Source organism: Cetorhinus maximus, chromosome 14 (assembly GCF_964194155.1).
Source record: "Cetorhinus maximus chromosome 14, sCetMax3.hap1.1, whole genome shotgun sequence".
NCBI classification, from domain to species: domain Eukaryota; kingdom Metazoa; phylum Chordata; class Chondrichthyes; order Lamniformes; family Cetorhinidae; genus Cetorhinus; species Cetorhinus maximus.
In genome coordinates this window covers 30,499,313-30,526,823 of record NC_135892.1, presented here as the reverse complement: position 1 = coordinate 30,526,823, position 27,511 = coordinate 30,499,313, and the positions used below count along the sequence as shown (strand labels likewise).

The 27,511-nt window shown below is 40.7% G+C and overlaps 1 protein-coding gene across 1 annotated transcript in view; it reads left to right on the top strand.

Annotated features, from left to right (window-relative positions):
* Positions 1-19,819: 19,819 nt before the first annotated feature.
* Positions 19,820-27,511, top strand: part of LOC144689559 (solute carrier family 22 member 2-like) — a 40,863-nt gene continuing 33,171 nt past the window's right edge. The window contains exons 1-5 of the mRNA XM_078556735.1: positions 19,820-20,230; positions 23,867-23,970; positions 24,061-24,215; positions 25,169-25,337; positions 25,424-25,538. Of these exons, the coding sequence (XP_078412861.1) occupies positions 19,820-20,230; positions 23,867-23,970; positions 24,061-24,215; positions 25,169-25,337; positions 25,424-25,538 (954 nt within the window). The remainder of the gene's footprint in view (positions 20,231-23,866; positions 23,971-24,060; positions 24,216-25,168; positions 25,338-25,423; positions 25,539-27,511) is intronic.

Below are 27,511 nucleotides of genomic sequence, written 5' to 3'. Positions count from 1 at the left end.
ATGTCCATTCTGCTTAAACAGCTTTTAACGCTCCCTCCAGCCCAAGCAATTGCACATTTTCAGCTGAACCTCACTCCCAGGCAATGGTATTTATGTTAAATATAGTTACATACCTATATTGCTTTATTTATTAAGTTCTGTTTTAATGCGCCACAAATCAGTGGAACATCCTGTTAATGCTCACTTCTGTTTGTAGGATTCCCTTTCGAATCTAGAGTGCACTCCTTGTTGAATGTTATTTTTCAGTTGCCAATTGCCAGTTGCCTATTTCTCTTTCCTTCCTTTATATACACGTTTCTCTTATAATTCGGACCTTTCGTCTGTTTGCAGCTACACCCTTTGTGTTTACCTGGTTCCTTTTTTTGTGTCTTCACTTCCTACAATCTTCTCCATCTTTGATTACATCATTATAACAAAAATGAATTGTAAGGATAGGAAATGTCAGTCAGAGTTTTTTTAAAAATTATGGTAATAAGCCAGGCGGGTTTGTCAAGGCTGGCAGAATATGGAGTAAAATAAGAAAGTTGAATCAGGCCTCCTGACCAATTTGATGTTAAGTATACATTTAACATTGGCGAAAGAAAGCGAAAGGAATTTATAAAAAGAAAAATAAACCAAAGGGGAAAAACCTGGTGATTTGTGCCCAATGAGCAAATGTTTATAAATCAGTTACAAATGAAATACATTAAAGCAAAGTCAGTCAATTGTGAACTGTATAAAATCAAATAAGATATAACTGAGGGCCAGTACAGTTGATAGGTCGGTTGCATCCATGTAACTGAGCTGTCTCATGTTGACCTGTGTTTCAAAAATAGCACAGCCCATGCTGCTGCTATTGTCTTCCAGTTATGGTGGAAAACATAACTCTGAGGACCCAGTAATGGCGTAACTAAAATTTATTTCTTGGTAAATTAAAGTAAGTTAATGAACCTTTTTCTTGACTAAAATAAACACAATTCACCATAGGGGTATTTGGTATGGATATTCATTACATAAACGTACTCATCCTCATTTATTCAATCTCTGTACAAATGGATATGCCATTGCCATATTAATTATTTTCTAAAGCTAACCTTGTAATGGTATCTTGGCGGTGCATGTTATTGAGTGGTTGATCTGCAACCAATATTGCAGTTGCATTTTCTAGAAATCCTGCAAGGTTAATTTAGGTGATTAGGAAGCGATTTTAGGAGCAAGCCTTCATGAGCGGGAATATCAGGATTACTTTTTTCTGTGATAAATACAATTTTAACCTTAGGAAATCATCCAGCCTTGAGGAATTTTATGGTATTTTGTTTGTAGTCTAATAAGTGTATTAAATGTGCTCTGTTTCTAAAGGCTTAATACTCAGTTCTGTGGTGAGCCGTTTTGCCATTGCAGCACCTGCGGGAGGTGGTGGCGTAGTGGTATTGTTGCTGTACCGGTGCTCCAGAGACCCAGGATAATGCTCTGGGGTTTGAATCCCACCACAGCAGCTGGTGAAATTTGAATTCAATAAAAAGAACCTGGAATTAAATGTCTAATGATGACCGTGAAACTACTGTCAATTGTCCTAAAAACCTATATAATTCAATAATGTCCTTTAGGGAAGGAAATCTGTCTTTCCTTGGTCCAGCCTATATGTAGTTGACTCTTGGCCCCTTGAAATGGCCTAGCAAGCCACACAGTTCTCAAGGGCAATTAGGGATGGGCAATAAATGCTGGCCCAGCCAGCGATAGAAAAATTTGTTCAGGAACCAATTAGGAAACAGGCCCTTTTAGATGTGATAATGAGGTCGGATCAATTAATGATCAGGATGAACCAGGATGTTGCCTGGGATGAAACATTTAAGTTATGAAGGGAGGTTGGATAGACTTGGGTTGTTTTCGTTGGAGTAGAGAAGACTGAGGGGCGACCTGGTCGATGTGTACAAGATTATGAGGGGCATGGACAGGGTGGATAGGGAGCGTCTGTTCCCCTTAGTAGAAGGGTCAGTCACAAGGGGACACAAGTTCAAGGTGAGGAGCAGGAGGTTTAGGGAGGATGTGAGGAAAAACTTTTTTACCCAGAGGGTGGTGAAGGTCTGGAATGCACTGCCTGGGAGGGTGGTGGAGGCGGGTTGCCTCACATTCTTTCAAAAGTACCTGGATGAGCACTTGGCATGTCATAACATTCAAGGCTATGGGCCAAGTGATGGTAAATGGGATTAGGTAGGTAGGTCAGGTGTTTCTCAGGTGTCGGTGCAGACTCGATGGGTCGAAGGGCCTCTTCTGCACTGTGAGATTCTGTGATCTCATAGTAAAGGATCCTGTAGCCAACAGTGACCATAACATGGTAAATTTTCACATTGGGAAACTTGGGTCTGAAACTAGCGTTAAACTTTAAAGGCAATTAAAGGTAGGAAAACACTGGGCTGGGGAAATAGATTAAAAGGTAAGATGATAGATGAGCAGTGGCAAACATTTAAGCAGATGTTTCATAACTCAACAAAAATATATTCCATTTAGGAAGAAAGACTCGACTATGGGTGGTGCACCTTTCTCAAATGAAGGAAGTTAAGGATGGTATTCAAATTGAGGAAAAGGCAGACAATACTGTGAAAATTAGTAGTAGGCCACATGGTTAGGGCCAACCTTAGCAACTAACAAAAGATGACAAATTAGAATATGAGTAAACCAGCAAGAATGTAAAAGCATAGTAAGAGTTTCTACAAGTATTAAAATAAGAGTAACTAAAGTAAACATTGGACCTTTTAGAAGACAAGACTGGGGAATTAATAATGGGAAACAAGGGGAAATGGCAGAGTCTCTGAACCGGTATTTCATACGGTATTCCTCTTCAAGGTAGAGAACACAAAAAGCTTCCAAAGAATACTAGGGAAATCCAAGGGCAAAAGGGATGGAGAAATTAAAGCAATCATTATTACTAGAGAAAAAGTATTAGGAAGACCAATGGGACTAAAGGCCGTCAAGTCCCCTGAACCTGATGGCTTGCATCAGAGGGCCTTGAAGGAAGTGGCTGCAGAGGGAGTGCATGCATTGGTTTTAATCTTCTAGGAGTTTTTCCCGAGATTCAGGAAATGTATCAGTGGATTGGACAACAGCAAATGTAACTTCTATATTTAAGAAAGGAGGAAGACAGAAAGCAGGAAACTATAGGCCAGTTAGTCTAACATCTGTATTGGGAGAAATGCTGAAATCAATTAAGGAAGTAGAAGGACATTTAGAAAATCAAATCACTATCAAGCAGAGTCAGCATAGTTTTATGAAAGGAAGATTGTGTTTGACAAATTTACTGGAGTTCTTTGAAGGTGTAACAAGCAGGGTGGGAAAAGGGGAACCAGTAGATGTAGTCTTTCTGAATTTCCAAAAGGCATTTGATAGTGTGTCACATCAAAGGTTACACAGGGTAAAGAGTTCATGGTGTTGGAGATAATATGAATGTGGATCGAGGGTTGGCAAACTAATGATAAACAGTTGGGATAAATGGGTCATTTTCAGGTTGGCAAACCATGGCTAGAGGAGTGTCCCAGGAATCAATGCTTGAGGCCTCTACAATTTAGAATTCATGTTAATGACTTGGATGAGGGGACAGAGTGTATGGTAGTTAAATTTGCTGATGATACAAAGATAAGTAGGAGAGCAAGTTGTGAGGTGGATGCATAGAGTCTGCAAAGAGATATAGGCTGAGTAGGGAAAAATTTGGCAGAAGTATAATGGGAAAATGTGAGGTTGGAAACTACAGAAAAGCAGAATATTATTTAAATGGATGAGAGACTACAGAATGCTGTGGTACAGAGGGATCGGAGTGTCCTCTTACTTGAATCTCAAAGTTAGTATGCAGGTACAGCAAGTAATTAGAAAGGCAAATGGAGTGTTGGCTTTTCTGCAAGGGGGTTGGAATATAAAAGTAGGGAAGTCTTGCTTTGCAGGACATTTGGTGAGACCACAACTAGAGTATTGCATACTGTTTTCATTTAAGGAAGAGTCTACATCCAATGGAGGCAGTTATGAGAAGGTTCAATAGGTTCCTGGGATGAAGAGGTTGTCTTATGAGGATTGGTTGAGCAGGTTGGGCCTATACAGTGCAGGAATTTAGAATGATAGTTGATTTTATTGAAATGTATAAGATTCTGAGGGTGCTTGACAAGGTAGATGCTGAGAGGATCTTTCCCCTTGTGGGAGGGATCTAGACCTATAGGGCACAGTTTCAAAATTAGAGGTCTCCCAATCAGGAGGAATTTCTCCTGTCAATAGCCCTGTCCTCTGGAGTAGTAAATTTCAGCGGAGACTCATTCAATATATTCAAAGCTGAGGTGCAGATTTTTGATCTACAAGGGAGTCGAGGGTTATGGAGAGCAGGCTAAGTGGAGTTAAGGCCCCAATCAGATCTGCCATGATCTTATTGAATGGTGAAGCAGGCTCAATGGGGCTACTCCTCTTTATGTTCTTACGACCTTTTTGCCTGAAATGTCAATCGTGCTCCATACATTTATATGGAAAGGCACTAAGCTCTGACTAGAGATTAGAAAGTTATCCTGGGATCCTTCAGCCTTGTGATTGAAGGATTAAGACTGATATCCATGTATCACAGTTTGCAGCCCTTTGTTTGGTGAAGAGCACCATGTGAAAAATGCAGGCAGGGCATAAGACTCCTTTAAAAGGAAAACTTCTGCCTGTAATAGAAAAGTGGCTGACTACTCTCGTGGGACTTTCCCAGTAGATTTAAATTTTATAGCATACACAGATTCCACTCGAGTAGAAATTATACAGAATTGCTTTGGGCCTTGTACAGGTTTTTACATTTGAATTTCTTCATAACTTCAAACTGCCTTACTCTTTCCAATCTTCTGCTTGTTTCTAATTCTTGACTTCACTCCTGTTAACTTCCTCTACTGTTATTTCTGGACTTTACCCAGCTATATTCTCCGTCTCTGCTGCAGTCTTCTCTGTTCTGCCTTCCTTCCTAGGTACATGCCTCATGTTTCTCTGATCTTCCTCCTTTTCCATCTCTATGGATATTCAAATATCTGCTGTTTTTTGTGCTTAAAGCAAGAGTTGGGAAGCCCAACTCAGAAGAGGAACTAACTTGGCTTGCACTGTTGTGAAAGTGCTATGTGAAGGTGGTCTTTGTCTGAAGTGGGTGGGTCGATAGCTCCATTTCTTTCTCTCTCATGAGAGAACTAGACATTTTATGCAGGTTAACTTGGATGGCAATGAGACAGGACCAACCAACTGATAAATCTTAGTTAAATTGGTCATCTATCTTTGGTTTCTGAATTGGGTTTTATTCCATTTTTTTAAAAGAATAAGAATCCCTGGTTGACCTGCCCATAGTAATGTATAATGTGCTTGTGTTATATTCCAGCCTAGTTAATACCCATGTAAAAATAGTGCACACAGTGTTGTGCACATGGTTCAAATTTGCTAATCAGTTTTTCTGCACATTTATCTCTTTCTAGCTCCATGACCTTTTTGTGCTCAAGTCCATGCTTTGAGTGCATCATTTTTTGGGTCCTTTTGTACCTCAAAAAAGAGGACCAAAGATGTGCAGAATTTTAGACGACTATTTCTTTTGGTAAACCTTTTATGTGACTCCACCTCTAAACATATTGAGGTGAATATTCAAATGCATTGCTTTGTTATAAGGGTGAGTTGCAACCAAGAGGTGAAATAAAAGCTCATTCTAGTTGGACTGTGTCGGTATCTGAAATATTTATGAATGCTCTTCATAAGGCAGCCTTTAGTAATCATTGCTGTTTAGCTTGGTCTGCTAAGAGAGAATTATGTTTCAGTATATCAGTATTCAAAGTTATTCATGGGAGCCTAGAATTCTCAATTATTAGCACTGTGATACATTAATCCAATTCATTTGGGGGGTAAACCAAATATTAGCTATATTCATTCTGTATAATTTATCTGTATCTCCTATTGATTAGGTCTTTTCACATTAATTGTATACTGATGATTTGTCCTACCTCATGTACTTGGAGCCCTCTTCAGGGGTTGAGAGCTGGGGGAGGAGAGGGTGGGGTAGTCAGGGATTAATACAATTCTCCACGTAGAGCATTCCGGAAGACACTCATGATTTCCTTTCGGCTGACTAGTTTCAGGTGTATCGATAAGATGTTCTATGAAAAGAATGAGGAAGGCTTAAAGGTAAAGCATGTTTCTTGTTAATGTCCTACCATGTAATGTGGCAAATTATTGTGTAAAAACTTGCATTGAACTACCTTTGTGCACATCATGTAATTTACAGAAAAAGTGCCTTATTGTAGTTTCTACATATCTTGGCTAATGACCTATAGATGTCTATTCATGATGTTTTCACTTTTTAAAATATTACTAGTAGAACCTTAACCATGTTTTCATAAATTCAGGCCAAATGTAATTGCTTTGAATTAAATCTTCTGTGATATCCTGTGCTGTAAATTCATACTGCAGTTTGTCGGTAGCCATATCCTGTACTTAATACTACACTTTATTCAGCTTCAAGCTGGCTTCAGATCATAAGAAATAGGAGCAGAAGTAGGCCATTTGGCCCACCAATCCTGCTCCACAATTTGATAAGGTCATGATTAATCTGGTTGTGACCTTAACTCCACTTTCCTGCCTCTTCCTCTGTAACCCTTGATAACCTTGTAGATCCAAAATCTGTCTAACTCAGACTTGAATATGTTCAATGACCCAGCCACCAATGCTCTTTGTGGAAGGGAACTCCAAAGAATAACGACCCTTTGAGAAGATAAATTTGTCCTCTTATCTTTAAAATGTGCCAGATTGTTCCAAGTTCCCTCTTGAGGAGATCATCCATCAAATATTCATAACTTGAAAAGTGGGAAGGGAATACAGGGCCAGAGGTTCATTTGAAACTTTTGAACGCAGACATTAGTGGAGAGTGTTCTTTTGCAAAACAGAGTAGACTGCTTCAGTTTGAGATACAGAGACATATTTAGTTTGTTGACCTTTATTTTTAGTGCACAACTCCCATATCTTTTCCAATCCTAACTTGGCAGGGAGGGGTGGGTGGTGTTGGGCATGGGGTAGTGTGGGGGAGGAAGGGCTCGAAATGTTAAATTCTCAGGAGTGGTAGGCAGGTAAATGTTATCAAAAGGCGCAATTGGCAACTGGGCTTAGTACAGCGTGGACTGAGCTAAGGGTCTTGATTATCTTAATACTACTTCAGTGTAACAATTCTGGCACCAGTGTTCTGGGTTAACAGGTCAAAGCACAAGTGTTAAAACTCAGTGGAAATAAGGGAATTGTAACCTGAAATTCCTAAGATTTGAAGTTTGGTATTCCAAATGGTTGTTTTTCTTAAAGCGTGTTTGGATTGTTCCCATAGCCTTGATTAACCTTTGTTTCTGCATTATACTGCACTAAAGTTAAACATTATAAAGATGTTTTTGGCTCACATGTCACAAATTATTTGACTAAGTGCCAAAGCTAAATGAAATTATTGCTACAGGTCGCATCAGTCAGAGTGATTTCTTAGATTCTCTCCCTTGCTTCCATGGAAATCCAATTACCCAAGTTGGTACTTCAGATTTTTGATATGTTGTAGGGCAACTATAATGAGGCCTCTATCTCTAATCTTCATTGAGGGGCTTTAACCATTGTTCATCCATCATGACTAGCATCTTTGCAGAAGTTCTGGCCAATGGCAGAACAACTTGATTACCAAATGTATCCATCTGGCATTTCATTGTAAAAGGCTGACCCCTCCTTTCCTGATCAATAAGATTCGTGTAACAGGAACAGAACCACCTGGAAAAACTCAGCAGGTCCGGCAGCATCGGCGGGTCATGAGGACTCGAAACGTCGACTCTTTTCTTCTCCGCCGATGCTGCCGGACCTGCTGAGTTTTTCCAGGTGGTTCTGTTTTTGTTTTGGATTTCCAGCATCCGCAGTAGTTTTTTGTTTTTATTCATGTAACAGGCACAGGGTCAGATTTCAGTTATGCTTTTCCTTTCCCTTCATGGAGAAACCCTCTAACTGGGACTGAGCAAGGCTGACGAAAAATGGGGGCTGTTGCTGTTTTTATCAGATTAATCTTCCTTGTGAGCTGGCTCTGAACATTTGAGGGTATTGAACCAATGGATATGAAATATAGAGATTTGTGAAGGGGTAAAATATTAAAATGTGTGTTGCTTTACATTTTAGACTGGTTGCTGTAATGCATGTAGGTTCCTTGTAATTTGTACTCCTTGAGCTTCGGGTTCAAACGATATTTTACTTTATTGGAATATTAGAAATAGGAGTTGGCCATTCAGCCCTCTAGCCTGTTCCACCATTCAATGAGCTCATTGCTGATTTTTATCCTAACTCTCTCCACCTGTCTTGACTCCATATCCATTTATGCCCTTAAATAAAAGCAAAATACGGCAGATGCTCGAGATCTGACATAAAAACAGAAAATGCTGGAAAAACTCAGCAGGTCTGGCAGCGTCTGTGGAAAGAGAAACAGCGTTAATGTTTCGAGTCCTATTTACTCTTCTTCAGAACCCCGTGTACCCTTGGCTAGCAAAAATCTATCCAGCATCTAAAATTGAGCTAGCATCCATTGCTTTTTGTGAGCGTGTGTTCCACACTTTAACCAGCCTTGGTGTGAAGAACTTTTCTTTAACTTCTCTCCTGAATGACTTGGCTCTGATTTATTATGTTGGTGTCCTAGATTACCCTTCTAAGCAGGGAAAAAGTTTCTCTTTCTCTATTCTATGAATTTTTTGTAAATCCCTAAAACCTCAATCAAATCACCCCTTAACCATCTATATTCCAGAGAATACAAACCTAATTTATATACTCTCTCCTTGGATCTAATCCTTGGAGCCCTGGCAACATTTTAGGTCAATATATTTCTAGAGTGGTGTACGCAATACTCTAAACGTGGTCTAATCAGGACTGCAGCAAAACTCCCCCACCCCCCTTTTATATTCTAGTCTTCTGGTTAGAAAGGCCAACAATTAACCGTTTTGATATTTTTTTTTGTACATTGTTACAAGGATGTACTTTTCGAAGATACAATTTCCAAATTTTTCTGGGTTTAAAAAAAACTGTGACCCTCTACAGACAATAGATAAACTCCCCAGATTGCTGCAATACACATAATTTTGCATTCCACCAAGTGGGATGAAGACAGACACTCAACCCCCTCGCTCCCTCTCTCTAGGAATCACAGAATTGTCTCTCTCACTCTCTCTTATTCTCTTTCACTCTCAGAAGTGCTGTGCCCAGTTTGCAAAGTAACCATTTGGAGAAGAGAAACTGACTGTGCGTGGAGTCTAGATGAATATGTGTGACCTTATGAATGGTGGTTGCATTTTACCTAGCTTTTGTTTTTAGCTCTGGAAATAGTTTCAATAAACTTGTTCTTTGTTTAACCTAAGAAAACCTGTTTGAGTAATTCCTTACAACAAAGTGTAGATAGTGGGACTCTTACACAATTGGCAAAGCATATCCTCTCTCAATTCTCAAAGAAAACACTGTTACTGTGAAACCTGAGAATAGAGGAGTCATTTCACATGGTTGTAAGAAAAAAACTTTTAAAGGATCTTTGTACATGAACCACAAAATCACTTTGACCTCAACTTTCCATTTAAAAAATACTCTAACCTAACCTTTTTTGGTTCAAAATGGATGACCTCACACTTCAACAGTTTTGTCCATTCACTTGATTTATTATACCTCTTGTAATTTTATACTCCTTACTCACTATGCCACCAATTTTTGTATCATTGGCAAAATTGAATATATGACTCTCTACTGTGATACCTAACTTACTAATAATTATAATCAACAGTTGAGATCCTGCCACAGATCTTTGTGGGGCACTTCCCTCCACTTCATATACATGCCCATTATCTCTTTGTTTTCTATCACCTAGCTAATCTCCTAACTAAGTCAATAGTTTGCCTTCAACTGCATAAACTTTAATGTCAGTTAACAGTCACGTAAGTGGAACCTTATCAAATGCCTGCTGGAAATTTATATAAATTACATCTGTAGGCATTCCTCTACCACTACTCTAGGTACCTCCTCAAAAAGGTTCAATTAGGTTCATTAAACATGACCCAACATTATAACTCTAAATGTTAGGTCAGTATGTCCTTATTATAGATTCTATTAAATTCCTCACCACAGATGATATAATAGGACTATAATTTCCCAGTTATCTTTCTCTCCTTAACTAATGAAGTTACATTTAAAACTTCTCAATCTAAAAGGATTATTCCTGAATCAAGAGTGTTTTGGAAGATTAAGGCTGAAGCATCTGCAATTCCCTTTTAAAGCCCTCGGGTGGAAGCTGCCAGGTCCTGAGGATTGTCAGCCATTAATGCCATTATTTTTTCTAATACTGTTTTCTTACTTGTATTAACTTTAGTGTGTTCCAGTCCTTGATGTATTATTAATCTACCTGGAATGTCAGGCATGTTATCCTCTTCTGTGAAGGCTGATTTCAAATAATTTAAATCTGCAATTTCCTTATTTTCATTTGCATATTACTTCGTCCATGTTACTCTAGACTACCTTGATATCCTTCACAATTTCGTTTTCATGTTCTTTTTGGAAGATCTGATATTTTTCTCCTTCCTTTGCTGTTAATCTACAATTTCTTTAATTTTGTTCCCTTGGGTGTGTTGTTGATGATGGTTGTTTCGATTTGGTAAGTGGCGCTATTCCCTCTTCGGGAAATAGGTTTGTTCTATATTCAGCTTTTTTTTTGTTTTTTGATGCCTCTCACTGTTCATCTGTCCTCTTACCTGAAAACAATTATGACCAATGTGATGCTGTTAGACTCAGCCTTAACCTATTCAAGTTAGTCTTATCAAAATCTAGAATCTTAGCAATATGTTAAGTTTTTTCTTTTGCAGTCTAGTGTTGAGTTTAATCATATTATGATTGCTTAATTAACAAACTAATAGGAAGGGAACATTTATCTAATTTTGGCTTATTACCACATCGAATATGGTCTGATCTCTTGGCTCTCGAACACAATGCTCCAGAGAGCAATTAAGAAATTTGCTACCTTTCTGACTTAGATGAAAAAAATTGCTCATATTTGTCGTGTCTTAAGCAACTTTTGTTTTTGGATAATGGAACAGGAATTTTACCACCCATTACCTGTCATCTACTTTCATAATGATTCTGTACTCATTTCACTTGGGTCCCTTCCTACCAGCAGATAGGTAAACCTTGTAATCTTCAGAATATAACACAGGCTTGAGCATTAATGTGGGTGAACAGATGGGAGCGGTATATGTATCTAAACTGTACATAACAGCAACTTGTGAAGATCAAATTAAAGACTTTGCAGTGGATCTTTTATACACTGACACCAGTGCATTGACAAATATACCTGCAGCTCAGAAACGTCAAGTCTCCACCTAAAATTTAGTGGACACAGAGGAGAAGAGTGAGTGTCCACCACACCCAATGTCCTGAATTCAAGTTATACAATTTCCTCATTAGATTCTGTAAAAGTGACCTGACAGTTTACATTTGGTAGGAGAAGGGATTTTACAATATAGGTCAACCAAAAATTGTGTGACCAGTGACCAGTTGCATGCTGCACAATCCTACCATTGGGAAGTGGCGTAATCTTAAAGTAAATTGGAAGTTTACTAGCAGCATAGTCATTAATATGGGTCCGACTGGCCATTTCCCTTAAATTCATCACTACTACGGAGAGAAGTGTTCCTTACTAAGGAATTAAAGTTTCTCACCTTGCTGGTTTCTCATCATTGATAAGAGAAATACAAATCTATGCCTAGGAAGCTCTACCTGGACTTGTGCAGATGGATTGCTGGATGTCATCAATTACCTTTGTGGCGTTGCTGGCCTTGTTCCTAATAATTCAGCAACTGTTACCCAGGCATTCGATTTTCTATTGCCCCACAGGGTGACCATCTCTTATGAAATAAAATGGAGGTGGGGGTGTGCCCGGCGGAGGAAGGGGGCATTGTGCTTGTGAACATATGAGGCAGTAGGAGAGGAGGTGGGGTGGTTGCTCATGACCATAAGGGAGGGAGGGTGTGCTGGTGTGACTAGGGTGGGGATGGTGGGTGGGCAGAGAGGAGGAGGTTCTGAACATGTACACAGGGGTGCACCAGCTGGTGCTGGTGAACATAGGAGATGGGATAGCGGCTGGTGCGCACAGGAGGGGAGTGTGGTGCTGGTGACCATGGGAGCAGGGGTGGGCTGCTGGTGGCTCCAACTCCTCTCCCCACCACCCCCCTGCCCTCCATCAGTAGCTGTCAGCCACAGTGCACATTCTCACAAAATAAAGAAAGCAAAGGGGAGACTCCCAGGCTCAGTCTCCCATAGTCTGCCTTAGAAATAGGGAACAAAAGGTATCCCTTAAGGAATGCAGGTCAAACATTCAAAATAAGGGACAATCCCTTAAAATTAGTTGGTCACTCTGTCACCCTATCTTGTCAGAAGGACACTTAATAGCACTTTTTATTTTTTCTTGGAATGTGGGTGTGGCTGACAAGGCCAGCATTTGTTGCTCATCCCTAATTGCCCTTGAACTGAGTGGCTTGCTAGGCCATTTCAGAGGGCATTTAAGAGTCAACCACATTTATGAACCAGATGGATTTTTATAACAATCGATGTTAGTTTCATGGTCATTGTTACTTGAGACTAGCTTTATATTCCAGATTTATAAATTGTGTTCCACCAACTGCCATGGTGAGATTTGAACCCACGTCCCCAGAGCATTAGCCCAGGCCCCTTGATTACTAGCTCAGTGACATCATCACTACACCACCGTCTCCCCTAATTAGATGACTATATTGACTTTCCAAGACTATATATCCTGAATTGTAGGCCCCCTTGATACAGGAGTTCATCAGATATAGTAACAGTCATTGCATTCTAGAGCTATGTCATTCTGCTGCTTACACTTTGAATCGAAGAATCACTGCAACTTCTATGTCTGATGATCTTTCCATGCAGATTTGTAGTGTAGTTGTTCATTGATCTAATGCCTCATTTATTTGTGTTACCAATTTCTGAAATGGGCATCTGTCTCCTTCCCAGCCATATGGTACAGCTTGTCCAAAATCTTCTAAAAACTGTCCACCTGCTGCTTCTACCTACCACTCCCTCTGCTTGGGCATTAAAGCTAGGTTGCCTGTGTTGGTTGACCTTGACAATTTGTCCTTGGCTCTTACAAGTGTTATTTCCTCTGTGCCTAGTAAACTTTCTGTGGTGATGTGAAAGTTTTGCAAATGCCACGACCTGCAAGATCCCCTCCAAGCTACATACCATCCTGACTTGGAAATATATTGCAGTTCATTGATGAAAAGAGGGAGATGTCCTTAAGACTTTTTATCTTGCACTCATCAGGACAAATGCAAGAATGCCAAGTTTCAAACAATTGCAACAATTTACACTACAGGAGAAAAGGGCGCTGATTGGTTGGTAAGTTGACCCTGGCTGAGGTGTTGCCATGCCATGGGGAACTATAGGCTCCCCAAGCTCTCGTGTCATTCAAAAAAGGTGCAAGAGTTGAACAAATTCCTTTTGCAGAGAATGGGTCCCTGCAAATGAATATATGTCACTTCTAGCAAGCGTAAATGAACCACATTACAATCTTGACTGATGATCTTAAATTGGTTGCTTCGTAGCTATTTGCACACATAGGATTGTTCAGCAAGTTCTGCCCAATTGCAGAATCCCATCTAACAGAAGTCTGGGGTTTTGCAGACACGATCTATTTGAGTACAGCCTATATTATACCTATTAAGAACAAGCAAAGGAAACATGCAGTTTGGTTCGATCAGTCAATCGCTGGGATGTGCAGCCTACATACACCAGCACTAAAATTCATATATGGCATTGCTAAATTGCATGGTAGGTAAGAGTGTCTCATTTCTGATGGCAGCATCCTGTTAATGGAAAATACCACTCGCGTAGCCACTGCTTTATATCAGTGTGAAACAGCTTGCTGAATCAGTTGTCCAAAGTTTTGAGGTCTTAGCCGAAAGGCAAATTTGACCACTGATCTTGACCACCAGTGTGGTCATTGAACTTTTCCTGGCACTGTTACCAAGTCCTCAGGCTCGGAGTCTAAGAATTGACCTCTATGGCCACTCACCACCATTCCTTTCAGTGCTTATGTCTTGAGGGCTTCCTCGCCCCAGTGGAATCATCACCAATCTCCATCATTGCATTGGAGGAGCTGGAAGCCTTTTTTGGCTTGTTGCACTATTTATAATTGTCTCCTCTTCCTTCAAACACTTTCTGGCACAGTTCCAGCAATTCCTTCATGACATGTGAGCATTTCTGGCAAGGCCAACATTTTTGTTGCCCATCCCTAATTCCCTTTAAGAAAGTAGCGAACTGTCATCTTGAACGATCACAGTCCATGTGGTGTAGGCACACCCACAGTGCTGTCATGAAGAGAGTTCCAGGATTTTGGCCAAATGTCAGTGAATGAACGGCGATACAGTTCAAGTCAGGTTGTTGCGTGGCCTGGAATGAACTTACAGGTGATTGTGTTCCCATGCATTTGCCACCCAGGAGTTGAGTGACCCTGACAAAGAGAAACTGAGCATCAGTGAGCAGGTTATTGCTGAGTAAGTGCTGTTTGAAAGCGCTGTCGATGATACCTTCCATCACTTTGACAGTAGACCGGGGCAGTAATTTGGATTGGATTTGCCCTGCTTTTTTGTGGACTGGACATGTTTGGTAGGTTGTCAGCGTTTAACTACACTGAAACAGCTGAGCTAGGGCTGTTTCTAGTTCTGGAGCACAAGTACCCAGCCAGGATGTTGTCAGGGCCCATAGCCTTTGCAGTATCCAGTGCCTTCAGCTGTTTCTTGATATCATGTGGAATGAATTGAATTGGCAGAAGACTGGCATCTGTGATGCTGAGGACCTCCGGAGGAGGCCAAGATGGATCATCCGCTTGGCACTTCTGGCTGAAGATGTTTGCAAATGCTTCAGCATTGTCTTTTGCCCTGCTGTGCTGGACTCCTGTTTCATTGAGAATGGGGATGTTTGTGGAACATCATCCTCCGGTTAGGCGTTTAATTCTCCACCACCATTTACTACTGGATGTAGCAGGACTGCAGTGTTTTGATCTAATCCGTTGGTTGTGGGATCGCATTATCCTAAATTGCATGCTGCTTCCAATGTTTAGTAACATGTAGCCCTGTTTTATAGTTTCATCAGGTTGGCATCTAATTTTTAGGGTGCCTGGTGCTGCTCCATGCTGTCCCTCACTCTTCATTGAACCAAGGTTAGTCGCCTGGCTTGATGATGGTAATGTGAGGGATATGTCAGGCCATGAGGTTACAAATAAAATTCTGCTGCTGTTGATGGCCCACAGAACCTCATGGATGCTCTGTTTTGAGCTGCTAGATCCCTGTTCTAAATCTATCCCGTTTGGCGCAATGGCAGTGCTACGCAACAGGATGGGAGGTGTCCTCAGTTCAATACTGGACTCTGTCTCCACAAGGACTGCGCAATGGTCACTCCTGCCAATATTTCCATCGACTGATGCATCAGTGACAGGTGGTTTGGTGAAGGTGAGGCCAAGCATGTTTCTCCCATTTGTTGATACTCATGCCTTCTGCTGCAGGCCCAGCCTGGCAGTTATGTCCTTCAGGATGCAGTCAGCTCCTGAGACTACCTAGCCTCTCCTGATGGGAAACATTATAGACCCACACCCAGAGTACATTCTGTGCCCTTTGGTACAGTCAGTGCTTCTTTCAAGTGGCATTCAACACGGGGCAACACTGATTCATCAGCTGAGGTAGGTGGTAATCAGTATGAGATTTCCTTGCCCATGTTTGACATGATGCCATGAGATTTTATGCTGTAGCCTGCATTGAGGACTCTCAGGAAAACTCTCACCTGACTATATACCACCGTAAGACCACCTCTGGTGGGTCTGTCCTGCTGGTGAAACAGGACATACCCAGGGATAGTGATGGAGGAGTCTGGGACATTGGCTATGAGCATGATTCCCTGATTATGACAATATAATGTTGTTGTTTGACTAGTCTGTTGAAGAGCTGGCCCAATTTTGACCCAGGTCTACACCTGTTGTATGTAACTTTGAAGAAATGTTGATCAAAATTCATGCTCACATCTTCACCATCAATTACAGCTTGCATTTATTATTGCCTTAATTGTAGTAAAATGTCTTGAGATGCTTCACAGGGCATTGTCAAACAAACTATGACATTGAGCCACATAAGAAGGTATTGGGGAAGGTGACCAAAGGCTTGGTCAGAGGTTGGTATAAAGGGATGTTTTAAGGAGGAAAGTGAGATAGAGAGACAGGGGGGTGTATGGAGTTATTCCAGAGTTCAGGGCTTATACAGCTGAAGGCATGGCCACCAATGGTAAAGAAATTAAAATCATGGATCCTGAAGAAGCCAAAATTGGAAGAGCACAGATATCTGCAGGTTGTAGGGCTGGAAGAGGTTAGAGATGGGGAGGGGGGTAAATCATGGAGGAATTTGAAAACAAAGATGAGAATTTTAAAATCAAGGTATTGTTCAACTGGGAGTTGATATAAGTCAGAGGGCACAGAGGTAAAGAGTGAATGCAACTTGGTGCAAGTTGGGACACGGACAACAGAGTTTGGATGTGTTTAAGTTTACAGTGGAAGATGGGAGCCTGGACAGGCATGTGTTAGAATAGTCAAGTCTAGATGTAAGAGGCATGAATGTATGTTTCAGCAACAGGTAAGCTAAGGCAGGGACAGAGTCAAATGATTCCGAGATGGAGGCAGACAGTTTTATTGATGCTGTGATATGTACATAAGAACGTAAGAAATAGAAGCAGGAGTAGACCATTCGGCCCCCTTGAGCCTGCTCCGCCATTCAGTAAGATCACAGCTGATCATCTTGTGTCTCGATTTCCACATTCCCATCTAACCCCGATAACCTTTGATTCCCTTGCCTAACAAGAATCTATTTACAACAAAAACAAAAATACCTGGAAAAACTCAGCAGGTCTGACAGCATCTGCGGAGAGGGATACAGTTGATGTTTCGAGTCCGTATGACCCTTCATCAGAACTAAATATATAGAAACGAGATGAAATATAAACTGGTAGAGGGGGGTGGGACAGGTAGAGCTCGATAGGGGGAGGCCAAGAAGAGACTGTCAAAGATGTCATAGACAAAAGGACAAAGGGGTGTTGACGGTGGTGATATTATCTAAAGGATGTGCTAATGGGGACATTAAGGGTAGCAAGCAGGACAAGTTAGTGGTAGATGCCCTAGTGAGGGTGGAGTGGGGGGAAGGAATTGAAATGGGATAAAAGGTGGAGATGAAACAATAGATCGAAACAAATTTTAAAATAGGTGGGAAAAGAAAAATATATTTGTTAAAAAATTATAAATTATTGGAAAAAGGGGATCGGAAAGTGGGTGGGGATGGAGGAGAGAGTTCATGATCTGAAATTGTTGAACTCAATATTAAGTCCAGAAGGCTGTAAAGTGCTTAGTCAGAAGATGAGGTGCTGTTCCTCCAGTTTGCATTGAGCTTCACTGGAACATTGCAGCAGGCCAAGGACGGACATGTGGGCATGAGAGCAGGATGGTGTGTTGAAATGACAAGCGACTGGGAGGTCTGGGTCATGCTTGTGGACAGACCAAAGGTGCATCTATCTACCCCTGACTTAAAAATATTCAATGACCCCCACCTCCACCGCCTTCTGGAGCAAGGAATTCCAAAGTCGTACAGCCCTCAAAGAAAAATTTCTCCTCATCTCTGTCCTAAAAAGGCCACCCCTAATTTTAAAACAGTGCCCCCTAGTTCCGGACTCACCCACAAGAGGAAACATCCTTTTGATGTCCACCTTGTCAAGGCTGTTCAGGATCTTGTATACTTCAATCAAATCACCCCTCACTCTTCTAAACTCCAGTGGAAACAAGCCCAGTCTGTTCAACCTTTCCTCATAAGATGACCTCCTCATTCCAGGTATGAATCTAGTAAAGCTCCTTTGAACCGCCTCCAATGCATTTACATCCTTCCTTAAATAAGGAGACCAAAACTGCACACAGTATTTGAGGCGTGGTCTCACCAATGCCCTGTACAACTGAAGCATAACATCCTTACTTTTATGTTCAATCCCTCTCGTAATAAAGGATAGCATTCCATTGGCCGCCTTAATTACTTGCTATACCTGCATACTAACTTTTTATGACTCGTACCAGAACACCTAGGTCCCTCTGCACCTCAGAATTTTGTAGCTGTTCTCCATTTAAGTAATGCTCTGCTTTTTTGTTGTTTCTGCCAAAGTGAACAACTTCACACTTTCCCACCTTAAACTCCATTTGTCAGATCTTTGCCCATTCACTCAACCTATCTATATCCATCTGCAACCTCCTCATGTCCTCTTCACAACATACTTTCCTACCTATCTTTGTGTCGTCTGCAAATTCAGCTACCAAATGTGGTCGAAAGCTCATCTTTGGGTCAAATATGACATCAAGAATACAAACAATCTGATTCAACCTTAAACTCTGTTGCCAGGGAGAGGAAAGAAGTCATACAGACTCGAAACGTTAACTCTGTCTTTCTCTCCACAGGTGCTGTCAGACCTGCTGAGTTTTTCCAGCAATTTTTGTTTTTGTTGTGAGAGGAAAGAAGTCAATGGCTAGAGTTTGTAGCGGTGACCAAAGACAATGGCTTTGGCCTTCCCAATATTTTGTAGGAGGAAACTTCTGCTCATCCAGTACTTAATGTGTCAGACAAGCAGTTAAGACAATTTAGAGATAGTGGAAAGGCTGACAGCGGTGGTGATGAGGTCAAGCTGGGTGGTGTTAGTGTACATGTTTTCAGATGTTGCCAAGGAGCAGCATGTAGATGAGAAATAGGATATAGGGTCAAGGATAGATCTTTGGGGAGACTTCAGTGATAACTGTACTGGAGTGTGAAGAGAAGCCTTTGTAGATGAATCTCTGGTTATTACTGGATAGATAAGAATTGAACTAAGGGAATGCAGTCCCACCCATCTGGATGACGGAGAAGAGGCATTGGAGGGGGAGGTTGTGGTCAACTGTGTCAAAGGTTGCAGACAAGTAGAGAAGGAGAAAGTTGATCACAATCACGTCATTAACCCTTTGTTTTCTATCTACCAGTCGGCTTTCTATCCATGCTGTTACATTTTCTCATGTGTTATCACTTAGTGTTCAGGAAGGTATCTGTTGTGCAAAAAGCTGACACAAGTATAACGGGTGAATGGCATCTATCTGTGCTGTTTGGTTCAATGATAAAATTAGACCCTTTTTCTTGATTGCCTCTGCTGGTTCAGGTTCCCACTTGGACTGCAGAGGATCCTTTCCACCATTCATTGCAGCTGTGGAGGAGGCTTTAACTGTACACTTGAGTGGATATTGAGATCCAAGTAGAATAAGACACATTTTACTTGAAATGGATGCCACTAAAGGAAAGTAGCAAAAATAAATTGTATGCATTTTTCACTAATTCTAATACATATTGAAATTAGTTACGATATCTGTACAAGTTGCTTTGAATCACATTAACTGAGAATGTGTGGAAAACTCAGAAATCAGAACATAACATTTTTGAAATCAGTGAAGCATAAGGATTTCTGAGTTGTGTATTAACGTTGAAGTTTTGATAAGTGGCCACTGATGTTAGTTTGTTACCACACTGAATAATTTAGTGTCACATTTCATTTGTTCACTCATTTACTAACTTGGCTAACTCCTCATTTTACACAGTTGATTGGTAGATCTATCTTCATATTGATTTGCTGGAATATACTCTGATATTGCAGGTGGACAAGCAGGACATTCAGTCAGTACCAACTTGCTCCTTCAACTTAGCTGTTGAACAGGCACATTGCAATGCTGAACTTTGATGATGTTTTAGAGGAAGTAGGAGGATTTGGGTTGTATCAGAAATTCATTTTCTTTCTGGTGTGCCTGCCTTCGGCGGTGTTCTCCTACCTGTATGTTGGGTTTGTCTTTTTAGCGGTTACTCCTGACCATTGGTGCAGGAGTCCTGGGGTGACTGAGCTGAGAGATAAGTGCAACTGGTCTCTGGAACAGGAGAAGAATTATACACTGCCTCTGGGACGATCCGGCAGCTCCTCATACAGTCAGTGTGAGAGATACGATGTGGAATGGAATTCCTCTTTGGGCAGCTGTGAAAATCCACTGCTGTTTGTCCAGAATGGTTCCCAAGATTTCCCACTTACAACTTGCCAGGATGGATGGGCTTTTGAAAATGGTTCATCCTCCAGTATTGTGACTGAGGTACGTTTGAATTTTGGTCAAAAATCAAATACTGATTAGTTGGAAGGTTAGCAGTGAACAATAGAAGCATCTCAAATCTTAACAGTGGGACAGAAATGTCACAGTTGGTACATCTGTATCTCTTGGTTGCAGTCATGCCTTCAGCTGTCTTGGTTCTCTGGAATTCTCTCCCCCAAACCTCTTTGCCTCTTTTCCCTCTCATTCTTTATAGCAGTGCTCGAAATCTACATCTTTATGTCTTGATGTCACCTTATGTGGCTGAATGTAATAGCACTATATAAATTGTCCAAGATGTGAGGAGGTTAACGAGTGCTGTGGGGGTGGTCTTAAACTAATTTAACAGGGTTTGGACATCAGGATGAAACATTAGACAGGAGAAACAAGGTGTACAGAGGACTAGGAGAGACAACTAACTAAAGAATAGCTCAAACAGGGATTAGATAAGGGGAAAGTGTAAAGCATTTTAAGATGGTTTGGTTGCATGTAAGTAAATGGTGTGATGCAAATTGTTTAATGTCAGTAATTGAAGTTGCACTCCACTGAGTGCTGTAGTGAAATGGGGCTTCAACTCACCACCTGCTGACTCATGAGATGAGTGCAGTCACTCAGCCAAGGCTGACACTTACGACATCTAAAATTACTTGAAGTGTATATACATGTAGCCATTTCAAACATGGGCAAATTTCTGTCACTGTGCAATTAGTCACGTTAGTACCAAACAGTATGCAACCTCACTAAGTGGGAATGAATTTGAATCTTCTTCACATCCTCACAATACTGTACAATTTGTTTTACAGCTTGTAAACATGCATTTTTTTTACTGCACTTATCTGGAATAAGCAGAGATGGTATTTAGTGTCCAAATTAATCCAACTGAGAAATTCAGACAAACTTGATATATAGAAATCATATTCAGTATATCATGCAGTTTACTCTTTACATAGGATGTTGAGGTTTAGTCAGTGAACTCTCAGAATTAACCAATCCATTAACCCTCTTGATCTCTGGTTCATTTTGACCAAATGTTGTAGAAACTGTGCCGAGTACCCTGATGAGTGTTAAGGTCACCTTTAGGGACATGATAGGTCTTTCTAAGCCATGCTTGGGGCAGGATTTGTTTTTTTGGTGTATTTGGCACCTCAACATCTGCTTAATCTGTTCTCCAAATAAGCTGCTTCCTGTGAGGAGGAAGTATAGTGATAGAAATCTGGAGTCAGGCATGCCAACAGTAGAGGATTTCTTGAGTAGAAGATCTTGTACCTGTCCTGGGATCAAATGAATCCACTGAATATTGCTGTTATAGCCACATTGTCCACAGATTGTCTACCAATGGGATTACTGGGTCCTAGACAGTTATTTGGATGACACTGCCTGCAGAGTTATTCAGTTATACTCAGGAATGAAGGAAGCTGATGGAACATCTCTCACATCCAGAAACACCCTTTGATGTATTCCATATGCCAGCAGCCCAGCTGTAAGAGTGAGAACTAGATGATAACGTTAAGTCCAGATGAGGAAGGTCTTTCTATTCACCCTGCGAGAAACCTGCAATCTCCTCATCACACCACCTTTCATGATTGTAAGATTTGTACCTCCACTACCCTACCTGAGGTTACTGCAGGCCTTAATCACTGTGTGAAAAAGCACTTCCTGATATTGAATCATGATCATGGCTTTCAGCAGTTTCCCTTATAACCTTGTTATGAATTTAATTCTGGTACAGTTGCCTTTTTGGGCTAGGGATGTCAGTGACTCCAGTAAATATCTTAATTTTATGGGAGTTGACTCGTATTGTCTTGTACTTACACATAGTGAGAGTGCTACATTTTGTACAATGATGAATATGCTATGATTTCACTTTGTGCTTAACTGTATTTCATGGTTCAACCCTCCAAAGGTGCAGAATGACCTTTTACTGTGCCTATCTTTGCATTTTGAATCTACCTATAGGGTGCAGGAGGGTGCATGTCAGGTTGCTGGGGAATTTGGGGCTAGTTTGGGGCAGGAGCAAGCTGTTCAAGATTTGGGGAGGTTAATGAGGTGGTCTTAAACTAATTTAACAGGTGTTTGGATGCCAGGCTGAAACATTAGGTAGAAGAAACAAGGTACACAGAGGACTGGGAGAGACAATAAACACTAAAGAATAGCTCAGAAATAGGGATTAGATAGGGGGAAAGTCCAAGGCAGGAGATGATGTTTTGGATGCATGTATGTAAATGAAAATGGTGTGGTTATATGAGAGTAGGTGAGCTGAAGCAAAAACAGAATCTATTTGGTTAGAATTGAGAAATAACAGATGGGTTTATTATGCTGCTGGGTGTTTACTCTAGGTCACCAAATAGTGAGAAAGAGATAAAGGGGAAAATATACAGTAAGTTACAGAAAAGATGCAAGAATAATAGAAAAGTGATAATGAGGGGAATTCAATTATCTCAATATAGGATTAGGATAAGCAAAAAAGGGGGAGGCATTCCTGAAATGTATGCAGGAGAACCTTCTTGATCAACGTGTTTCCAGCCCAAGGAGAAAGGAAACAGGTGGATTGAGTTTTGGGGAATGAAATGGGGCAAGTGGAGCATGATTCAGATGGGGCGCATTTGGGAAACAGTGATCATAATCACAGTTAGAATTGTTACCGAAAAGGACAAGAAAATCAAACAAGGAATACTTAACTGGAGATTTCAATGTGTTGAAAAGGTACCAGGCCCAGATGGATTAGAATCGAAAATTGGCCAGCTAAACAATAATTAAACAACAGGAGACCTTCAAAGAGGAGACGGTTTGGGTAGAGAATGAACATATTCCTTTAAGGGGAAGGGAAGGGCATCCTAAACTAGAACTCCCTTGATGACTAAAAATTATAGAGATTAAAATGCAGCCTCTCCTGGACTGTTCCCCACCAAACTGGAGGCAAAGTCTGTCAATCAAGTTGACTACAGGATGGGATTATCTGCGCACAATAAAATTGTACAGCACAGTTGGCAACCTTGACTTTCGGCTGTCCCTACAGAAACTCTGGCTCCCATTTAGAAAAACCACCCCTGTCGATACTGGGTAATTTTCTCATTCTGGGCAGCAACTCTTTAGGTAGGTCACCAAGGCAGAGGAGTGAGTGAAGAAGAGAATGGTGTCAGGGATGAGGGACTTCAACTATATGGAGAGTTTGGAGAATCTGGGGTTCCTCTCTTTAGAGCAGAGAATGTTTAAAAGAAATTTAATAGAAGTGTTGAAAATCATGAATGGTTTTGACAGAGTAGGTGGAGAAAAACTGTTCTCAGTGACAGAAGGTTGGTACCTAGAAGATCCATATTTCAGGCTGGTAAAAGAACCAGAAGTGACAGGAGGAAACAATTTTTAATGTAGCAAATTGTTCTGATCTGGAATGCACTGCCTTAAAGGGTGATGGCAGCACATTCAATAGTAATTTTTAAAAAGAAATTGGATGAATATTTGAAGAGAGGGGTTTACAGGCTAACCTACCAAAGGACAGGCACAATCAGGATGAACTGAATGGCAGCCTTCTGTACTATAAAATTCTGAGTTGATGAATATAAGATGCAATGAGCAGTCTGTGTCTCTCAATATCTCTCAAACTTGAAATGACTCAAGAATACCATTTTTTGTCTGACTCCACAGTTTGAACTGGTGTGTGCTGATGCCTGGAAACTGGATCTGACTCAAGCTTGTCTAAACCTGGGATTTATGCTTGGAACAATAATCATGGGCTATACAGCGGACATGTATGTATAATGTCATCTACCAATCAAAGGTTTGGAACATAATGGTAATATTTTTCTTGCTATTTAATCCTAAAATTATTTTCTTTCTAGGTTTGGCAGAAAATCGAGCTTCTTGTTTGCAACATTTGTGACATCAGTGCTGGGACTTGTTGTATCATTCTTACCAAACTACACTTGGTTTCTGATTTTCCGAACTTTACAAGGCTTATTCAGCAAAGGAAGTTGGTTATGCGCGTACATCTTCAGTAAGAATTATACCCTTACCTACATGTTATAACATGTTTTAGGTGCTCTGTAGTGACACTAATATTTATTGCAATAACAGCTATTGCAGTGCTATGCTTCGTTCTAGTATATAATCTGCCAGTTTCATAAACTAACATTATGTTTTGATCATTTCTAAGATATGAAATATACCATAGTGAACGTTCATATTTTATGCATTAATGCACTGTTAAGTATTTGTAATTAGCAAAAACTATTATCTTTAGCCAATAAATGTTCCTTGTGTGGTGGTACTTGTTGGTATCAAATGCTTCTCTTACTAATATATTTCAATGTTAACTAATAATGCAAAATCCTCTTTAGTGAGTTGTCACACTTATATTATCATTTAATAAATTGTAACGCTAGTAGGATTTGTTTAGCTGTAGACATGTCGCATCAGGTTTTTAAAAATAATGATAAAATCACATTCATATTAACCTAACATTCTGGAAATGTAATGGCAATTGGCAACATGAAAGGATCTCCTGCTGAGTCCAGAGACAAATTCCCTCTTGCCAAACATCCGAAGACAAGTGTGCCTTAGGGAGAGCTGTAGAGTGCCTGTAATGGACTCTTGGGTCAAACTTGTTTGTTAGGGCACGTTAAATAGTGTCACAGAAATCTTCAGATGTTCCAGGTGTGATCTTGTGGATAATATTGAGAGGTGGTGTTTTTGGGCCTATGTTCCTTCCTATGCAGCTCTTCACTAAGAACAGAACTCCAAAAAGCTACACCTATAGTTGTAAAATCATTCGAAATGAGAGCAGGCTTGATCTAGGTCCCTGACCCAGTGGAGCTTTTATTTTGCAGTACCTTGTTTAGGTTGGCCCTCCGGTGTGGTTAATAGAGTATTGTGCCATTGATGGCGCGTTCTCTTGTAGTGCAAAGTACTGACAAATCGTTGATTTATTACGTTATGTATTTGTTTCAGTTACAGAACTTGTTGGACCAGAGTACAGAAGGACAGTGGGAATTTTATACCAAGTGTGCTACAGTATTGGGATGATGCTACTTTCAGCTGTTGCTTATTTTATACCAGGCTGGAGAAATCTGCAACTGGCGACTACCATTCCAAGCTTCCTCTTCCTGACCTACTATTGGTAATGCCTGTAAAGATGACCATTATCTGCATCAGTAGCCAAAGCACTTCAGACTTAGCAATAACCTGAATGTGTTCCATTTACAGGTTGATCCCAGAGTCTCCCAGGTGGATGCTGTCTCAGAAGAAGAACACAGAAGCCATGGATGTTATACAGAAAATGGCCAAAGGGAATGGGAAATCTTTTTCAAAAAAATTTGAGGTAATTAACCTGAATATTTTGCCACAGCTGGTCAAGAACATACTATTCTTTTCAAAGGATTTGTTTTGATTAGCTGGGCATGGATTTAAGGTGATTGGTCGAGGGATTAGAGGGGATATTAGGAAAAATGTTTTCACCTAGAGGGTGGTAGGTGTCTGGAATTCATTGCCCAGCTTGGTGGTTGAGGCAAAAACCCACAACTCATTTCAGCACCTGGGTTGCCACCTGAAGTGCTGCAACCTACAAAGCCATGGACCAGATGCTGGAAGGTGGGATTAGAATGGGCAGCTAGTTTTTTTTCAGCTAACACAGACACAATGAGCCGGATGGCCTATTCCTGTGCCATCTCTTTCCTATGGTTCTATGGGTGTTTGATGTGCGTGGAAACCTATCTCCACCCAGCAAATGGAAAATCCATTGGGTGGAGAATGTCAGATATAGAATCCACACACTCCTTTCCATAGGGATGCCCCATTTCTATCAGTTCAGAGAGCTTAGATGTGAGTTGGCAAGAGCCAATCCTTAAAGATTCCCAATGGTGCATTGAGATGTTGGTGGAATTTAAATCTGCTTACTGAGGAACTGGTAGGCTTTCCAGTCTATGTCCAGCCAGCACCATCCTTCCTGTTAGGACTTTGGCTTGGAGCCAAATAGGAAGTGTCCCAGCCTGCAAATTTTGTAATTGACCTGCCAGTGTTACTGTTTAATCAGCAGTGTCCTGAAGACCTGTGCACTTGCCTGGCTCGGCATCTAGGTTACAGCGCATGTTACAAAATGTTTCACATAGTTTGGAACATCCTCCACCAGGCATCTTATTGTTGAGATATCTCAACCTCAATAAAACCCATTTTGCCCCTTGGTCTCAAAAAGTGAACTCAAAAATCACTCATTGATAATTAGACAATTGACAAGGGAAAGTTTGAGCCTTTATCAGTTACACAGCAGGTAACAGAAGCTCCCCATGAGATGCCTAGTGAACAGCCTAACTCACGACAAAATGTATGAGCGGATTGTTACCAATATAAAGACCACAGTGTTGACACCCACCATATCCTGGCTAAGAATGACTCCTCGACTTAGAGGCTATGAATGCCCATATCTCTATCTGCTTGGTAAATGAGCTCATTTCTGATTTTCTTTGTTTTATTTGATCAGTTGTTTCATGGTGTAAAAAAAGTGTTATCTTGAAAGCTTTAATTTTGTATGGAATGTAGTTGTCCAATTTATTACATTGCTTCTGTTTTTTTAAAGGAGTATTTATTTTATGATTGAAAATTCCATAGATAATTGGAATGAGAAACTACTGCAGCTGTAGATCATTATAGAGAAATATTATTAGCCATCAGGTAAACATAGAAAATTTATGGCACAGAAGGAGGCCATTTGGCCCATTGTTTGTCCTGGCTGAATATTGAGCCCAATCCCACTTTCCAGCCCTTGGTCCATTGCCTTATAGGATATGTCACTTCAATGTGATTCTGCCTCTATCACCCTTTCAGGCGATGAATTCCAGACCCCCAATGCCCTCTAGGTTAAAACATTTTTCCTCAACGCCCCTCTAAGCCTTCTACCAATTACTTTAAATCTACAGCTCCTGGTTATTGACCTCTCTGCTAAGGGAGAGATGTCCTTCCTATCCAATCTACCTAGACCCCTCATAATTTTATACACCCCAATTAAATCTCCACTCATTCTCTTCTGTTCCAAAGAAAACAACTCCAACCTAACCAATCCTTCTTCATGACTAAAATTCTCCATTCCTGGAAATATCCCTGTAAATCTCCTCAATATGCTGTGATCACATTCTTGTTAGGTAGGATGTTGGAATCTAGGTTTCTTCAAGAGTGCAATACAATGTGTTCTGAACACCTGGCAGACAAATTTATTTGTAAACATTAAAGTTAAAAGAAAGATAATGTTTGTTTGATTCTCCCTAGGGATAACTTCAACTCTTTTTAGAATATGAGCTATGT